General features: G+C 51.3%; 1 protein-coding gene across 1 annotated transcript in view; it reads left to right on the top strand.

Annotated features, from left to right (window-relative positions):
• The first annotated feature begins 956 nt into the window (after positions 1-956).
• Positions 957-16,494, top strand: part of DICER1 (dicer 1, ribonuclease III) — a 68,795-nt gene continuing 53,257 nt past the window's right edge. Inside the window, exons 1-18 of the mRNA XM_069737488.1 lie at positions 957-1,124; positions 2,729-2,789; positions 3,641-3,703; positions 3,916-4,091; positions 4,595-4,757; positions 5,640-5,770; positions 9,034-9,168; positions 10,090-10,250; positions 10,509-10,677; positions 10,965-11,443; positions 12,270-12,402; positions 13,265-13,507; positions 13,588-13,724; positions 14,102-14,234; positions 14,369-14,444; positions 14,848-14,987; positions 15,131-15,310; positions 15,538-15,751. Of these exons, the coding sequence (XP_069593589.1) occupies positions 3,978-4,091; positions 4,595-4,757; positions 5,640-5,770; positions 9,034-9,168; positions 10,090-10,250; positions 10,509-10,677; positions 10,965-11,443; positions 12,270-12,402; positions 13,265-13,507; positions 13,588-13,724; positions 14,102-14,234; positions 14,369-14,444; positions 14,848-14,987; positions 15,131-15,310; positions 15,538-15,751 (2,608 nt within the window). The 5' untranslated portion in view covers positions 957-1,124; positions 2,729-2,789; positions 3,641-3,703; positions 3,916-3,977. The remainder of the gene's footprint in view (positions 1,125-2,728; positions 2,790-3,640; positions 3,704-3,915; positions 4,092-4,594; positions 4,758-5,639; positions 5,771-9,033; positions 9,169-10,089; positions 10,251-10,508; positions 10,678-10,964; positions 11,444-12,269; positions 12,403-13,264; positions 13,508-13,587; positions 13,725-14,101; positions 14,235-14,368; positions 14,445-14,847; positions 14,988-15,130; positions 15,311-15,537; positions 15,752-16,494) is intronic.

The following is a 16,494-nucleotide window of genomic DNA, read 5'->3' as shown; positions in this document are numbered from 1 at the left end:
ACAGGGCTCAGAGAGAAAATATCCACGTTGAACATGCGAGATGGAACAGCTACAATGCAAATGACCCACACAGGAGTGGTGGACTCCCTAGTCTCTATTATGGGTATACCTTGGCGATTGGTGGAGCAGCTTAACATACATTTTTTTGCAAAAAAACATATTAACAAAATACCCTGTATTTTTTTCATTGTTTGACTAGCACTTGCTTATTTACTGTGACTTTTTTACAACAGAGTATTTTTGACCTCGCTGTGCGCTTTTGTGTCTTCACCATCTAGTATAGCACATTCACCGTCGATGATGCACTTTAATCCATACCACAGGCTACTCCCCTGACGAACTGCCTGGAGGAAACGCGTCGGGTCATGGTTTGAGGAAATGTGTCGGGTCATGGTTTGAGGGAGGAAACGCGTAGGGTCATGGTTTGAGGAAATGTGTCGGGTCATGGTTTGAGGGAGGAAACGCGTCAGGTCATGGTTTGAGGGAGAGTGCAGGGCATGTTTAATTCAGGGGTAGCTGTGGAATTCCCTTGTAAGGGCGGGAGCTTGGGGCATGGACTACAGCTAGCCCCATAGGGACCGGCACGGTATTGTACTGTATGTCCCTTCTATTTGGCCTGAAGCCGATGATCCAGGACCTGTTTCGTCTCCCCATCAATCTACCGGAATTGGTGAGACTGTTCCTTTTTATTTACATTGTAACAGTCTTTTTTGCTGCGGTGTCCGTATACCCCATGGTTTTGTTGGTACATGGACTATATGTGCATCATCAGCGGTGAATTTGCTATATTTGTATATGAAGTGCGTTGTTAAGTCGTGCGGGGGGGAGTGCAGGGAGTCCAGCCCGGGGAGGCCGCCTGACGTCACTGAGGGGCGGGGAGAGCGGCCACAGGTGATATAGGCTGCCTAGCAGGACTAGCGGTGGCTTCCAGTTTAGGCTCCTCCCCTTCCGGCCGCGGCGGTCACATGACAGTGACGTCAGGTGGCGCTCTCTTGCCGGAGTCCTGGGTCTGCGCCGCTGTCTCCGCTCTTCTCCCCGGAGGCCGGGAGCGCCCAGTGCCGGAGAGGAGCCCGGGGCCTCGTACGTGCAGCGCGGGGGCTGAGGAGAACGGCCGGGCCCCGCGGGTAAGAGTCTGTGCGGGTAACACACCCCGCGGCGGAGGCAACTTGTGTCCCGACGATCCCGCTGAGTGTGCCGGGAGGCGAAGGAGAGCTGGTGCCGGGCTGTGCGGGGGCGTCAGTGCTTCCTGCAGCTGGCAGTGTGGGGTTGTCATGATGCCAGCAGGTTGTCTGGCACGAAGTCACATGAGGTGGCAGTAGGGTGGCACAGAGTCAAGGGGGCTGGCGCGGAGCCAGGGGTGGTGGCAGTAGGATGGCGCGGAGCCAGGGGTGGTGGCAGTAGGGTGGCGTGGAGTCAGGGGTGGTGGCAGTAGGATGGCGTGGAGTCAGGGGTGGTGGCAGTAGGATGGCGTGGAGTCAGGGGTGGTGGCAGTAGGGTGGCGTGGAGTCAGGGGTGGTGGCAGTAGGGTGGCGTGGAGTCAGGGGTGGTGGCAGTAGGGTGGCGTGGAGTCAGGGGTGGTGGCAGTAGGGTGGCGTGGAGTCAGGGGTGGTGGCAGTAGGGTGGCGTGGAGTCAGGGGTGGTGGCAGTAGGGTGGCGTGGAGTCAGGGGTGGTGGCAGTAGGATGGCGTGGAGCCAGGGGTGGTGGCAGTAGGATGGCGTGGAGCCAGGGGTGGTGGCAGTAGGGTGGCGTGGAGCCAGGGGTGGTGGCAGTAGGATGGCGTGGAGCCAGGGGTGGTGGCAGTAGGGTGGCGTGGAGTCAGGGGTGGTGGCAGTAGGATGGCGTGGAGTCAGGGTTGGTGGCAGTAGGGTGGAGTCGGGGGAGGTGGCAGTAGGATGGCGCGGAGTCGGGGGTGGTGGCAATAGGGTGGCACGGAGTCAGGGGTGGTGGCAGTAGGGTGGCGCTTAGTCGAGGTGGTGCAGAGTCAGTGGGGCTGGCGTGGAGTTGGGGGAGGTGGCAGTAGAGTGGCGTGGAGTTGGGGGAGGTGGCAGTAGGGTGGCGTGGAGTTGGGGGAGGTGGCAGTAGGGTGGCGTGGAGTCGGGGGAGGTGGCAGTAGGGTGGCGTGGAGTCGGGGGAGGTGGCAGTAGGGTGGCGCAGAGTCTGGGGAGGTGGCAGTAGGGTGGCGTGGAGTCGGGGGAGGTGGCAGTAGGGTGGCGCAGAGTCTGGGGAGGGCAGGTGCAGGGTCACGTGGCTGGCTGATTGGTGGCACAGAGGCATTAGGTGCTGGTGGCATGGTGGGGAGTGCAGAGTCGGGAGGGGCTAGTGGTTGGGTGGCGCAGAGTCTGGGGGCTGGTTTAATGTAACATAGGATTAGAAGATCCCTTTAAGATGGAACTCTAAGCTGGGGGTCTGCTGTACGGCCTCGTCTTATTGCACCGTCCATCATAACGTTAGATTTCCCGCTGACGGTGGTAACGGTTGTTCTCGGGCCGTTGGAACATGTGCGAGCTTTGACAGGACGTGGAATGTAGACATCACATCCTCCCGTCTGGGTCCAGGATGAAACTGTAGCCATTGCAGGGTGCGGATCTTCACGATGCTCCCATGGGATCTGCACCGTTTTCCGTTCCTCTCGCATCCAAAGCTGCTGCAGAAAACTATCTGCCAAAACCAGACCGAGATAAATGCAGGAAAAAAAATAAACCCTGGCATATTTCTGTTTCCTCCCAGGTCACCAGTACTGAGAGAGCGCTGAGGAGGCTCGTAATCTGCGCGGAGGTGAAGATTTAGGGTAAGTTCACACTGGACGTTTTTTCATTAATCTCTTGGCAGGAAAGAAGCTGCATAAAAAAGCAGCAAGAATGCCTAGTGTGAATTTCACATTACTCAGGTAGTAGCGTCTGACACAGAAAGCGGAGCCACGACCGTTGCATTATCCCTCCTTGCAACAGTGACGTACTGATACAAGTGATATTGTGTCTTCTGCTCTAGTCACCTCCAGAGCGGCATTCCGAACTCTGCTGACTTTGTAATCTGTGAGCAGTTCATCTGTATTAGCACAGAGGCGCCTATTCTGGTTGGTGATGTCATCATTGCAGCACTGCAGACGCATGATGTCGTGCCTGAGCTGAGGAGGCGTCGGGTGATGCCAGCAGGGTGGAGGCGGTGTGCAGGACTCCTGCCCCATGGATGCTGCATCAGGGTTCTGCGAATCGATGAACTCGTCTTTAGGTGTCTATTTAAAGGTCTCATAACCATAGAGGTGTTCCCATGTGGGCTATTTTTGGCACAGAGATGGGATGCACTAGAAAATGCCCGATAGATATGCATCCCACCTGGGCGGGGTAAAGGCTCACACCATCAGGAGGTGGACGTGCATGCATGGATCTCTGTTCATTACTGCGCAGTCTTCAGTGCATGATCCGCCACCTCTGTATTCCTGACACAGCACCGTGGTCCCCCTGGAGGCAGGTGGGATCCGCATGTGTCTCAGGTTTATATCCTAGCCTGTGGAGATATCCCATAAACGTATCAATATTCCAAATGCTGACCACTCCTTCCATGTTACGAGATGCGGCCGTGGTGCCTCGGGCTGTGATGTAAGGTTGCATACATAACTTTATTTATTTTTTTCTTTTATAGTTATGACTATGTCACAGAACATTTCAAGCCTCTTTGCATTTGTGACCTCCGAGACTGAAACCGGTAAGTAAACTTCCAGTAATCGGGAACCTCCAGTTGTCCGGCACACGTCATGCCCTTAACCTGCAGGTTGGTTGTTGGGTTGGAATTTTACGGAAGCTCCTGTCTGATAATCCAGTAAATACGGCCCTCGCCGTGTGACCCCTGGATGGCTGGAAACCTTGGTCTTGTGCTTTGCACCCTCCGTTCCTCACCTGTTGTTCTTCTGTTTGCAGAAAGCTGTGCGGACACTCGGTTGCAATGATCTAAGTTACTGGATGATAGAAAGCCCCTCAGCATGGCAGGCTTGCAACTCCTGACCCCGGCCTCCTCGCCCATGGGCCCTTTCTTTGGACTGCCCTGGCAGCAGGAGGCGATCCATGATAATATATACACCCCTAGGAAATATCAGGTACTGGCCATTGTTGGGGGTCTCTCACTGTTGCTTGGTGGTACATGGCTTCCTATTTGCACTCATTACCCTCACAGGAACAATCACTCCAGGTGTTGCAAAACTGCAACTCCCAAACATATTTATGCAGTTCTTCACAAGGCTCCCTTTAAAAAAAAAAAAAGGTTTTCATCCCTCCCAGGCAGCTGAGGAAAGTCACCACAGATCACAAGCTCCATTCATATTCCCTGTCGGGGGTCTCTTGTTCCATCACCTCTCCGTACCCTCTGTACACGCTGATATAATATCCATTGTGATGAGACATCAGGAGAGCACCGCACCCGACCTGTGGAGCTTCATAGTCCTGAATTGTCCACGTCCATGATGGGGCTACTTACCAGTCTTATTATTTTGGGGCCCTATGCAGGGATTTTTAACTCTTTATAGCTCCATGACTGAGAAGTAATGGAATGCATTTGTATTTTTCATGACCTCGCTGATCCTGGTCCTCGGTTCTCCCGCAGGTGGAGTTGCTGGAGGCAGCGTTGGATCACAACACGATAGTGTGTCTGAACTCTGGCTCAGGGAAGACGTTCATTGCCGTACTACTCACTAAAGAGCTGTCCTATCAGATCCGGGGAAACTTCCATGACGTTGCCAAGAGAACAGTGTTCTTGGTCAATTCTGGTAACTATTGTCCAATGCGTAGCGGTAATGGATGTGACTAGTGGGGTCAGGTCCTGATGAATGGGACGGGAGCGCATGTGTTGGACTCCAGTCATATCTATGGCAGTGGCCGTGCACATTTTGCACTAGATATCATGAGTGTACGTTTTGACGTTCCCACATTTATCACCCATTCTGCTCATGTGCGAATTATGTGCATACGTGTGACCACTGCACTAGTCTCCATTTTTGGGAGCAGTGATCACATGCACCCTCACCTATAGAAGTGAATGGAGTAGAGGTCAGATGTTCATTACAACCCCTCTCCATGTGGGGATAGAAGTCTCGCCCCATGGTATAAACTTTGCTTCTATTTTGCACCATTTTCCAGTTCTCGGACTGCAGCCTGCAGTGTAAAGAATGGAGACGTTGTGTTTTTTGTAGCAAACTCCAGGGCGATTTTTACAGTGTAGCAGATTTTCCACTTATCATGCACCAGAGGTAGACTCTGCATATAGTATCCACTGCAGCAGGTTAGGCAGAGTACCCCCCGCAGACAGGACATGCACCCTCTGGGGGATACAGAGCACTGCTTGAGAACAGAGGGGTTAAAGGAGAAATTGTACTTGTAGGTTAGTGGCTAAGGCAACCAAAAATGTAAACCACCATTCTTTACACTGCAGGCCGGACGTTAGTGTTACAACAGTGCTGCTTGTTAATCTGCTGCCAGCATGACAAACACAATCCTGCCAGTCTGGTAAAATAAAAATGTGGAGATCTAGATAATGGTTCAAGTTTAAGACTAAATTTTATGCTTCTACAACCTGCTGTTCCCCTTTTCGTATCGAGTGCTCAGTGATGTAGAATAACAATGTGACCATCCTACATTTGTGTCCCTACCAGATAAACAAGTTGCTCAGCAAGTGTCCGCCGTTCGCACGCACTCCGATCTGAAGGTCGGGGAATATTCCAGTTTAGAAATTGTGGAAAATTGGTCAAAGGAAAAATGGAACGAGGAATTTGTGGCTCATCAGGTAGGGACGGATCCAGGAAAGGAGAACGTAGCTTCATGTAAGGGGTTAATCAGCAGAGGTCATGATGGCCGAGTAAAGGACTACTGTCCACACAAGTCTTCTCTACTCTCACAGATATTGCCTCCATGTACAGCTGCCGGCATGTTACCCCTAGTATAAAGCAGTGCCGTAACCCAACAGATCTGCTACTCTTACTTGGGCGGCAGTGCCGGGCTTCTTCTGGGTCCGGTCGGTGGGCTAAATATGTTCAGTAGGTTAGTAAGGGGGGTAGCCGTTGTGTGTTTTCTTCTTAATGTCCTTTTTCTGACTTGGCTTGTTCTGCTGTGATGTCATATATGCACATTAGTGCGCTTGGTGGTCCTCGTCATTCCTGCGCTCGTCCTGCTTTGATGTCACTTATGTGCACATTCGTAGCCTCAGTGGTCCCTCTCTGCAGGTCCCAGTCATCCTGCCTGTGCACGTCCTGCTGTGATGTCACGTATACACCCAATAGTGACCTTGATGGTCCCTCTCTGATGGTCCCTGTTGTCCTGCTGTGATATCACGTATATGCACACTAGTTGCCTCAGTCTTCCCTCTCTGGTGGTCCCTGTTGTCCTGCTGTGATGTCACGTATATGCACACTAGTTTCCTCAGTGTTCCCTCTCTGGTGGTCCCTGTTGTCCTGCTGTGATGTCACGTATATGCACACTAGTTGCCTCAGTCTTCCTTCTCTGGTGGTCCCTGTTGTCTTGCTGTGATGTCGTCACGTAAACGCACAATAGTGACCTTGGTGGTCCCCGTTGTGCTGCTGCGATGTCACGTATATGCACACTAGTTGCCACAGTCTTCCCTCTCTGGTGGTCCCTGTTGTCCTGCTGTGATGTCACGTATATGCACACTAGTTTCCTCAGTGTTCCCTCTCTGGTGGTCCCTGTTGTCCTGCTGTGATGTCACGTATATGCACACTAGTTGCCTCAGTCTTCCCTCTCTGGTGGTCCCTGTTGTCCTGCTGTGATGTCACGTATATGCACACTAGTTTCCTCAGTGTTCCCTCTCTGGTGGTCCCTGTTGTCCTGCTGTGATGTCACGTATATGCACACTAGTTGCCTCAGTCTTCCTTCTCTGGTGGTCCCTGTTGTCTTGCTGTGATGTCGTCACGTAAACGCACAATAGTGACCTTGGTGGTCCCCGTTGTGCTGCTGCGATGTCACGTATATGCACACTAGTTGCCACAGTCTTCCCTCTCTGGTGGTCCCTGTTGTCCTGCTGTGATGTCACGTATATGCACACTAGTTTCCTCAGTGTTCCCTCTCTGGTGGTCCCTGTTGTCCTGCTGTGATGTCACGTATATGCACACTAGTTGCCTCAGTCTTCCCTCTCTGGTGGTCCCTGTTGTCTTGCTGTGATGTCGTCACGTAAACGCACAATAGTGACCTTGGTGGTCCCTCTCTGGTGGTCCCCGTTGTGCTGCTGCGATGTCACGTATATGCACAATAATGACCTCTGTGGTCCCTCTCTTGTGGTCCCCGTTGTGCTGCTGCGATGTCACGTATATGCACAATAATGACCTCTGTGGTCCCTCTCTGGTGGTCCCTGTTGTCCTGCTGTGATGTCACGTATATGCACACTAGTTTCCTCAGTGTTCCCTCTCTGGTGGTCCCTGTTGTCCTGCTGTGATGTCACGTATATGCACACTAGTTGCCACAGTCTTCCCTCTCTGGTGGTCCCTGTTGTCCTGCTGTGATGTCACGTATATGCACACTAGTTGCCTCAGTGTTCCCTCTCTGGTGGTCCCTGTTGTCCTGCTGTGATGTCACGTATATGCACACTAGTTGCCTCAGTCTTCCCTCTCTGGTGGTCCCTGTTGTCCTGCTGTGATGTCACGTATATGCACACTAGTTGCCACAGTCTTCCCTCTCTGGTGGTCCCTGTTGTCCTGCTGTGATGTCACGTATATGCACACTAGTTGCCTCAGTCTTCCCTCTCTGGTGGTCCCTGTTGTCCTGCTGTGATGTCACGTATATGCACACTAGTTGCCTCAGTCTTCCCTCTCTGGTGGTCCCTGTTGTCCTGCTGTGATGTCACGTATATGCACACTAGTTGCCTCAGTCTTCCCTCTCTGGTGGTCCCTGTTGTCCTGCTGTGATGTCACGTATATGCACAATAATGACCTCTGTGGTCCCTCTCTTGTGGTCCCCGTTGTGCTGCTGCGATGTCACGTATATGCACAATAATGACCTCTGTGGTCCCTCTCTGGTGGTCCCTGTTGTCCTGCTGTGATGTCACGTATATGCACACTAGTTTCCTCAGTGTTCCCTCTCTGGTGGTCCCTGTTGTCCTGCTGTGATGTCACGTATATGCACACTAGTTGCCACAGTCTTCCCTCTCTGGTGGTCCCTGTTGTCCTGCTGTGATGTCACGTATATGCACACTAGTTGCCTCAGTCTTCCCTCTCTGGTGGTCCCTGTTGTCCTGCTGTGATGTCACGTATATGCACACTAGTTGCCTCAGTCTTCCCTCTGGTGGTCCCTGTTGTCCTGCTGTGATGTCACGTATATGCACACTAGTTGCCTCAGTCTTCCCTCTCTGGTGGTCCCCGTTGTCCTGCTGTGATGTCGTCACGTACATGCACATTAGTGCTCTCCGTGGATATATGGCACTCGTCATTGCAGTGAAGCTGGGGCTGTGGGACATGAACAGAGGTAAATGTGATTTTTAGATCCCGGACCCCTGTAAAAGTGGGCGCTGCATCATTGGTTGAGCCATCAGTTGTGAATGGCACCAGTTAATCCCTCTACCTCCATGAAAGGGTCACTGGTTCAGATCACAGCCCCTAGATGTGGTGCCAGAGGCCGACATTTCCTTTTATCAGCCGTCATAACCGCAATTGGATTATTTCCTTGTGTTACAACATCTGTCATGGCAGCCCCTGCACTGGGAGGGAAGGGAGCCCGCTATCTCCCCGTATAGTGTAAGCTCAGTATAAGGAGTAACTGTTGTGGCGGAGGTGAAACATCTGATTGTTACAAGGCGTCTAATAAAGGGGGCAGTAATTTAAGTTCGGGGCTCTGAGTTTTCACCCGGGCACTTGTCAAACTTCATTCTCCAGGAACGCTTAGTATGAGGGCAATTTGGTGCGTGTCAGCGGCGGGATGTGATGGGAATTGTCAGACAGTTTACAAAGGAATCATTGAAAACATGTGAGCGGCGAAATGCAAACCAGACGTCGGCAGGTTCCTGGTCGCCCTCCGAGGCTTCACCGGTTTTGTGATTTATTTCAGATCCTGGTTATGACTTGTCACATCTTCCTCCATGTCCTGAGGGGCGAGAGCCTGTCCTTAGCCAAGATCAACCTCCTGGTGTTCGATGAGTGCCACCTCGCCATCCAGGATCACCCCTATCGCGAGATCATGGAGGTAGGATTTATCACACATATTGCCCCTTATACCCCAAAATCAGGGGTCCTTAGTCTGTGGGAATGCGGCAGTATCGGCCGCTGCCCCACTCGTGTCTATAGGAGTGGGGGTCACACATGCTCACTAAAGCACCATTTACACAGGGGTCTTTGGAGTACTTGTTTACAGGAGAGCCAGACCCCCAATGCTTATGGGCCAACCCCTTTCAACATGGCTGCTTTCTTTCAAAAACTGTCTATATAGGTCGTGTGTGGTATTAACAATAGACCCGCAATACCAGACGCCACCCAATGTGGCACTGTTTGTGGAATAAAGGAGCTATGTTTTTCTGACCTTGGACAATCACTTTAAGAGACTATCCTTTCCTTTTAGGGCAAGTGAACAGGCAATGGTGTGTTACATGGTGCTGCTGACTCCTTGGGAGCAGAGCGAGACTTCCTGCATCAACCAGTCGTCCTCCCCAGACTTGACATCTTTACGCCCCATTAGGGCTATGTGAATGGGATGGCGCTTCTCAAGTTGATGAAGTGACGCCACATTTCCACTGTTGTTACATAGTCTGTAGACTTGCAAGGTCTTGTCCAGGAGTAGATGGAGCCAGAAGGAGCGCCACCCCTGGCCATGGACCATTTCGGGTGAATCTGGTGGAGCAGCAATTCCATGGCATGGCCTCTAGATGGAGCAGCTCTGCAATACCACACACAACCTGCAGACAGGGGTGGCAGACATGGTTTTACTCTCTCTAGACAACCCCTTAAAGGAGCCATTGCTTGTAGCATGGTACATTTTTTTGTGTTCCTCAGGTGTTTGGGATGTACGGACCCCCATAGTGCAGGCGTAGCTGGCTTCTATCATGTTACCTGGTACGATTGTTTCCAGCAATACGCTCGCCTCGTTCATGGTCCGCTGCTTCCCCTGCAGATCTGTGAAGGTTGTCAGACAAGTCCACGAATCCTGGGATTGACTGCATCCATACTGAACGGGAAGTGTGACCCTCATGACCTAAAAGAGAAGATCCAGAAACTGGAGGAGATTCTGAGGAGCAACGCCGAGACTGCGACCGATCTGGTGGTCCTAGACAGGTAAATGCTGCCAGACTTGTCACCTCTTCTATAGGGTAAAGGCATAGCGGTCGTCATTGGGTTAACCCCGACAGGGCTGCAGGTTGATAATCGTACCCAGCTTTGCTAGATTCTTGAGCAGCCAATTTGTGATGGATTTGCAGTTTACACGTCCTCTCTCGGCAGTAAAGTTGGATTTGGTGATTTCTAACCTGCTTTTTTTTGGAATAGATGAGAAAGATGAACTCTGTGGTTTTCTTTCCCCCTCTGGTGCTGAAGGTACGCCCTGCAGCCTTGTGAGATCGTACTGGACTGTGGCCCCTATCACGACAAAAGCGGCCTCTATCAGAGGCTCCTGTCCGAGCTGGAGGACGCGCTTCACTTTCTGAACGACTGCAATATTCCCATCGTGTCTAAAGAGCGAGATTCCATCTCCATCTCCAAACAGGTACGTGGAGCGAAAGTCCGACCCTGGATGAGGCAGAAGAGCAGTCAATATCTGCTCCGGAGCAGTAGCTGGGACTTCGTACAGGCTCTGTCTGTGTAGTGTAGTGAGGCAGTCTGCTGTACAGAAAAGATCTGGCCACCTCTGTATATATACAGGGCTGGGATCTCGTGCACATGGCCTGGAAGTATGTGCAGACCATGCACCATCGCAGAGGGGGGGTGTGGTGCCCTCACGGAGCCACACTGATTCACACTGATCTGAGCTTAATGTTTTTTCCCCCTTCCTAGATTCTCTCAGATTGCCGGGCCGTCCTGCTCGTCCTGGGCCCGTGGTGTGCTGATAAAGTTGCTGGGATAATGGTGCGAGAGCTGCAGAAGTACATAAAGCACGAGCAGGAGGATTTGCACAGGAAATTCCTGCTGTTCACCGACACCATCCTCCGAAAGGTCCACGCTCTGTGCGAGGAGCACTTCTCCCCTGCTTCCCTCGATATGAGGTTCGTCACCCCCAAAGTAGTGAAGCTCCTGGAGATCCTGCGAAAGTACAAGCCCTACGAGCGGCAGCAGTTCGAGAGCGTGGAGTGGTACAACAACCGCAATCAGGACAACTACGTGTCCTGGAGCGACTCCGAGGATGACGACGATGATGATGACGAGGAGATAGAGGAGAAAGAGAAGACCGAGACCAACTTCCCCTCCCCGTTCACCAACATCCTGTGTGGAATCATCTTCGTGGAGCGCAGATACACCGCCGTCATCCTCAATCGGTAACGTTCTGCCTTGCAAGCGACATACTGGTCACATCACATCCGATGTGTCCTAGAAATACCAGTGAACAATGGGTTACCCAAGATATCTCTTTGGTTCCCAGCCTTAAAGGGGTTCTGACAGCTCCATACTGGGAGCTCTGAAATGCCCAATGGAAAAAAGCGGTGGTCACTCCCATTCATTGCCTTCGGAACCACGGTACTCTCCTATCCGTGGCCGTCCCATAGATGATGAATTGCGCGGTGGTGATTAAACAGCAGCGAACTGAGCTGAGCTGGCGATAATGGGTTATTCCCATCTTGTAAATAGATGGCATATTGGTAGGTTATGGGATGTGATCTCGGGGACCCCCCAACGATCCGGAGAATAAAGATGGCCGCAGCGCTGATCCCTTTTTTTGTATTTCCATACAGTCTCCTTGCAGGTCTCCTTCGCACCCCAGGTGCCTGTAAGGGGCTGCAGCCCTTAATCACTGTAGCCCCTTCATTTTCTGGTACAGCGGTTAGTGCCAAAGATCAGGCTTCTCCGGTCATGAAGTGATGACGCATTTTGAGCTATGTACTCACCTTTTAGGGGTCTTGTTTAGATATCTCCATCTATTAACCCTTGAGCTGCTGCATTGGGAGTAGTTTAATGCCTCACTTTCACTGTAAGGTGCGATGTTGACCGGTCTGATGTTTCCTCTGCTTGTGGGGGTGCGTATACATAACCCAAATGTTTGATGTGGTTGTCTGTATGGAAATTCTCCCCTCGCTGTCCAGAGGAGGCGCTCTAATACCGCGTCACCAGCGTGATATAACCAATTCTCCCGGCCTTGTCTTGCAGGTTGATTAAGGAGGCAGGGAAGCAGGACCCTGACCTGGCTTACATTAGCAGCAACTTCATAACTGGCCACGGCATCGGAAAGAGCCAGCTCCGAAACAAGCAGATGGAAGTGGAGTTCAGAAAGCAGGAGGAGGTAATGGTCATGGCAGCGGCCTCTCCCCGCACAGCCTCCTGCCTACAGTCTGCTTTGTGTCTGCTCCCCCTCTGCGGCCTGGACTCCCTCCAGACCCAGCTATAATTATGTGCCATTATAGACCCGGGGCCATCACGTTAGGCCCTTACAGGTCAGCTCTGCTGTTTGTGCAGCTTATTGACCCTGACAGCTAAATCACGCCACTTACTGCCAGTAAGTGAATAGACTGGGTTGGCCGTGGACTGGAATGGTCTTTCCTCAATCCAAAGCTGCCATGCCAGGGTATCCAGGGTGGGTTTGTGAGACCCTAATGACCTCAGACGGGGCAATAATTGGAAATACTTTCCTTCCAGCTGCACACACTGCTTGTTGCAGTGCGTCTATCTGCATGAGTTACCTCGTAGTGGCCCCAAATCATGGCCTTGTGGTTTGTGGCTCCTGATCCCTCTCTTGTAATGACCCACGTGCATCTAGATTATCACATGCCCCAGATGGAATTAAAATAAAAGTATTCTGTTCAATAATGCAAACAGAGCTCCTGCATATAGCAAGATGGCAGCCTTGGGACCCGCATTGTAGCAGCATGGGTCAGCAATCACAGCTGAAGGTTTGCTGCAGTGTCTGCTTGGGTAATATTCTGAGCTAAACACAACGGTACATTCATTTACACTGATTTGTGGTAGCCAAAACTAAATTACATTAAATTTTCAGCCTTTGACTGCAAACCAGACTGTTTCCATTCACCGTCAGCAAGCCTACATCTTGCTAGTTGAGGAATAATAAATTGTCACTTTTCATCCTTTCGTTATGATTTTCTAGTGTTACCTTCCTGCTGACTGTCATCCCCACTTTTCCCTTTTAGGTTCTGCGAAAGTTTCGAGCTCACGAAACAAACTTGCTGATCGCCACCAGCATCGTGGAGGAAGGCGTGGACATCCCAAAGTGCAATTTGGTGGTCCGCTTCGACCTGCCGACAGAGTACAGGTCCTACGTTCAGTCCAAGGGTCGAGCCCGAGCCCCCATCTCAAACTACATTATGCTGGCAGACACTGACCGGATAAAGGGGTTCGAAGAAGATCTGAAGACCTACAAAGCCATCGAGAAGGTATGACGTCTCCATTTTGCGTGTTGCCAGTTTCGTGCAGCGACTCTGGGGGGTTCATGTTCACTTCTATTACATTACAGATCCTGCGGAATAAATGCTCCAAGTCCGTGGATTGTGGGGACACGGAGACTGACACCATTGTGGATGACGACGCGTTACGGCAAAATGGCGACAGCCCGAGGGCAACACTGAACGACGCCATTGGCCACATAAACCGGTAAGTCCCATTGTGGTGTCGGCAGTTTGTACTAGTTATAACGCAGCATAAAGGGAATAACAAAATTGATAAAATGCCACAAACCGTAATGCCGGGGCCTCTGGATGCCTCGAATCTTTGCGCCGGGAGGGGGCCGGGGCTAGAGTCTTAGCTCCGGGCCTCGAGTCTTGGCGCCTGGAGGGAGCCGGGCCTCGAGTCTTGGTGCCGTGAGGGGGCCCGGCCTCACTTTTTGGCACCTGTGCCAAGACGCATGTGGAGTAAGTAATAGTTCACACACTGACTATACAATATACACTGACTATACAAATACCCAGATAGTTGTCGGCACTTCCGTCACAAGATTCCATCCGACTATACTGTCTCCTCTCCATTTGCAGGTATTGTGCCCGGCTGCCCAGTGATCCATTCACTCACCTCGCTCCAAAGTGTAAGACCCGGGAGGTGTCTGCTGGCCTTTACCAGTCCACCCTTTATCTGCCGATCAACTCCCCGCTCAGGGCCCCCATTGTTGTAAGTACTTGGTAAGAATTCTGTGTCTGCCTCCAGGATTAGAGGTCTGACTGTTAGTGCTGATTTTGTGGTATAATGCCCCTGATTAACCCCTCACAGTCCTCTTTGCTCACAATTTTTTTTTCCTGGTACAGGGCCCATCCATGAACTGCATCAGGCTTGCTGAACGGGCGGTGGCCCTGATATGCTGCGAGATGCTGCACCAGATCGGTACGTCTCCCCGCTATCTGATGGTATGGGACCTGATCCCTGCAGCTACTATTGTCCCTATGACAACAGTTCCTGTGCCCTCTTCTGGCAAGTCCACTGTCATAGGGACATGTAAAGTGAATGATGTCATTCAAATCTACAACTCGCCCCTCAAAAAGCTATCAGCCCTCATATGGGGATGGAAAGAGCGACATTTGTTTGTTCCCGGAAGCGTTTGCTCCACATATAGTGGTATATAGTATAGTTTTCCTGCACTGTGAGGACTCTGATGCTGATATGAAGCCATGCTGCGGTGTCCTTAGGATACTTCTGGGGGCGCAGTGTCTGCATGCTTTGGTTCTTCGCATGCGATTTACAATATTTGGTCATATGGAAATGTGAAATCCTCCACCTCTCCACGCAGGTGAACTGGACGACCATTTAATGCCAGTCGGCAAGGAAACTGTTAAATACGAGGAGGAGCTGGATCTACACGACGAGGAGGAAACCAATGTCCCTGGCCGCCCCGGCTCCACCAAGAGGAGGCAGTGCTACACCAAGGCGGTACGTCCCTCTCGTGAGGCAGAATGGGGGGAGGCACAGTTATTGGGGATCCTCTCTACCGCTGTATAGGGCTCAGTGTGGATGGACAGATGCAGAAAGATTTTCTTACTCCTTACAATGTCCTTTCTTCCTTCTTCTTTCAGATCCCCGAGTGTCTGCGGAACAGTTATCCGAAGCCGGGTCAGCCGTGTTACCTCTATGTCATAGGGATGGTATTGACGACCCCTCTGCCGGACGAACTGAACTTCCGGAGGAGGAAGCTCTACCCTCCCGAAGACTCAACTAGATGCTTCGGTATCCTGACTGCCAAACCCATACCTCAGGTACCCGTGGTTTACCGCCTGGTGCATATGGCCATAACTGTACAGGGAGCTTACGCAGGAACAGATGTCGGCTGTGTTATATACCCAGCTTCTGTTTGTATCAGCTGTGACTGGAGACTAGCTCTGATCGCTGCTCTTTACCTATTTAAATGCGGCTGATAACGTCATATAAATGGCTTGGTGGAAGATAAATATCTTCAGCGTGGTGGTATTCACGTCTCTTGCAGATCCCACATTTCCCTGTCTACACCCGATCTGGAGAAGTGACCATATCAATTGAGCTTAAGAAGTCGGGGTTTACACTAACACTGCATCAGCTGGAGCTGATCACCCGGCTGCACCAGTACATCTTTTCTCACATCCTTCGTCTTGAGAAACCTGCACTAGAGTTCAAGCCCACGGCGTCCGACTCTGCCTATTGCGTTCTACCTCTCAATGTCGGTGAGCGGCAGTCGATTCGTGCTGATTTATATAGGATGTTTGCATATTGTGCCCTGGTGTGTTTTTGGCTCCCGGATTGCGAGTCTGCACTACTGGGATGTAATGATGACCTGACTGATTCTAGGATCATTTGGTCACCGTCCATACAAATTTCGTCGGCTAGACCTGTGTAACCAATCATTGGGATGTTTGGGGATGCAGCAGGTGCCTTTGAACTTAAAGGGGTTTTCCGACTCCCCTCATTTCTGCTGATGACTTTAAAATCCGGTAACCTGCTGATCATCTTGGCAATACTTTGGGGTTGAAGCGTCATCGGCACTGCTTCAGAAATGACTGGCGGGGGAAAAATAATTTAACCAGTTAAAATCTGGGCTTTTTTTCCACCTGTTAAGTTGTCAAGGGCTTTGATATTGATACCCTATACTGAGGATAAGTCGCTAATGTCAGACCCCTGTTAACCCCATCGATCAGCAAACAGCAAGTTCTATGCAGTGCAGAGGCCGCTCTCTGCACTTCAATGGGACTTGAGCTGCAGTACCGAATATGGCCACTACAGTGTACATCGGACGGACCATCCAACCATCCATACAGGGACAATCCCCCTTTTTTTCTCTCTATAATGCATATGAGAGTTGTCCTTCCTTTATTTTATGGTCAAGAGATTTATATTTTGGGTCCTCGGGGGCGGGGCAATAGCTGTAATATATATATTTTTTTTAAACGTCTATATTTTATATACATCT

The sequence above is a fragment of the Ranitomeya imitator genome, chromosome 1 (assembly GCF_032444005.1).
Source record: "Ranitomeya imitator isolate aRanImi1 chromosome 1, aRanImi1.pri, whole genome shotgun sequence".
NCBI classification, from domain to species: Eukaryota; Metazoa; Chordata; class Amphibia; order Anura; family Dendrobatidae; genus Ranitomeya; species Ranitomeya imitator.
The sequence above is the reverse complement of the archived record's forward strand: the minus strand, read 5'-3'. Positions and strand labels throughout refer to the sequence as shown.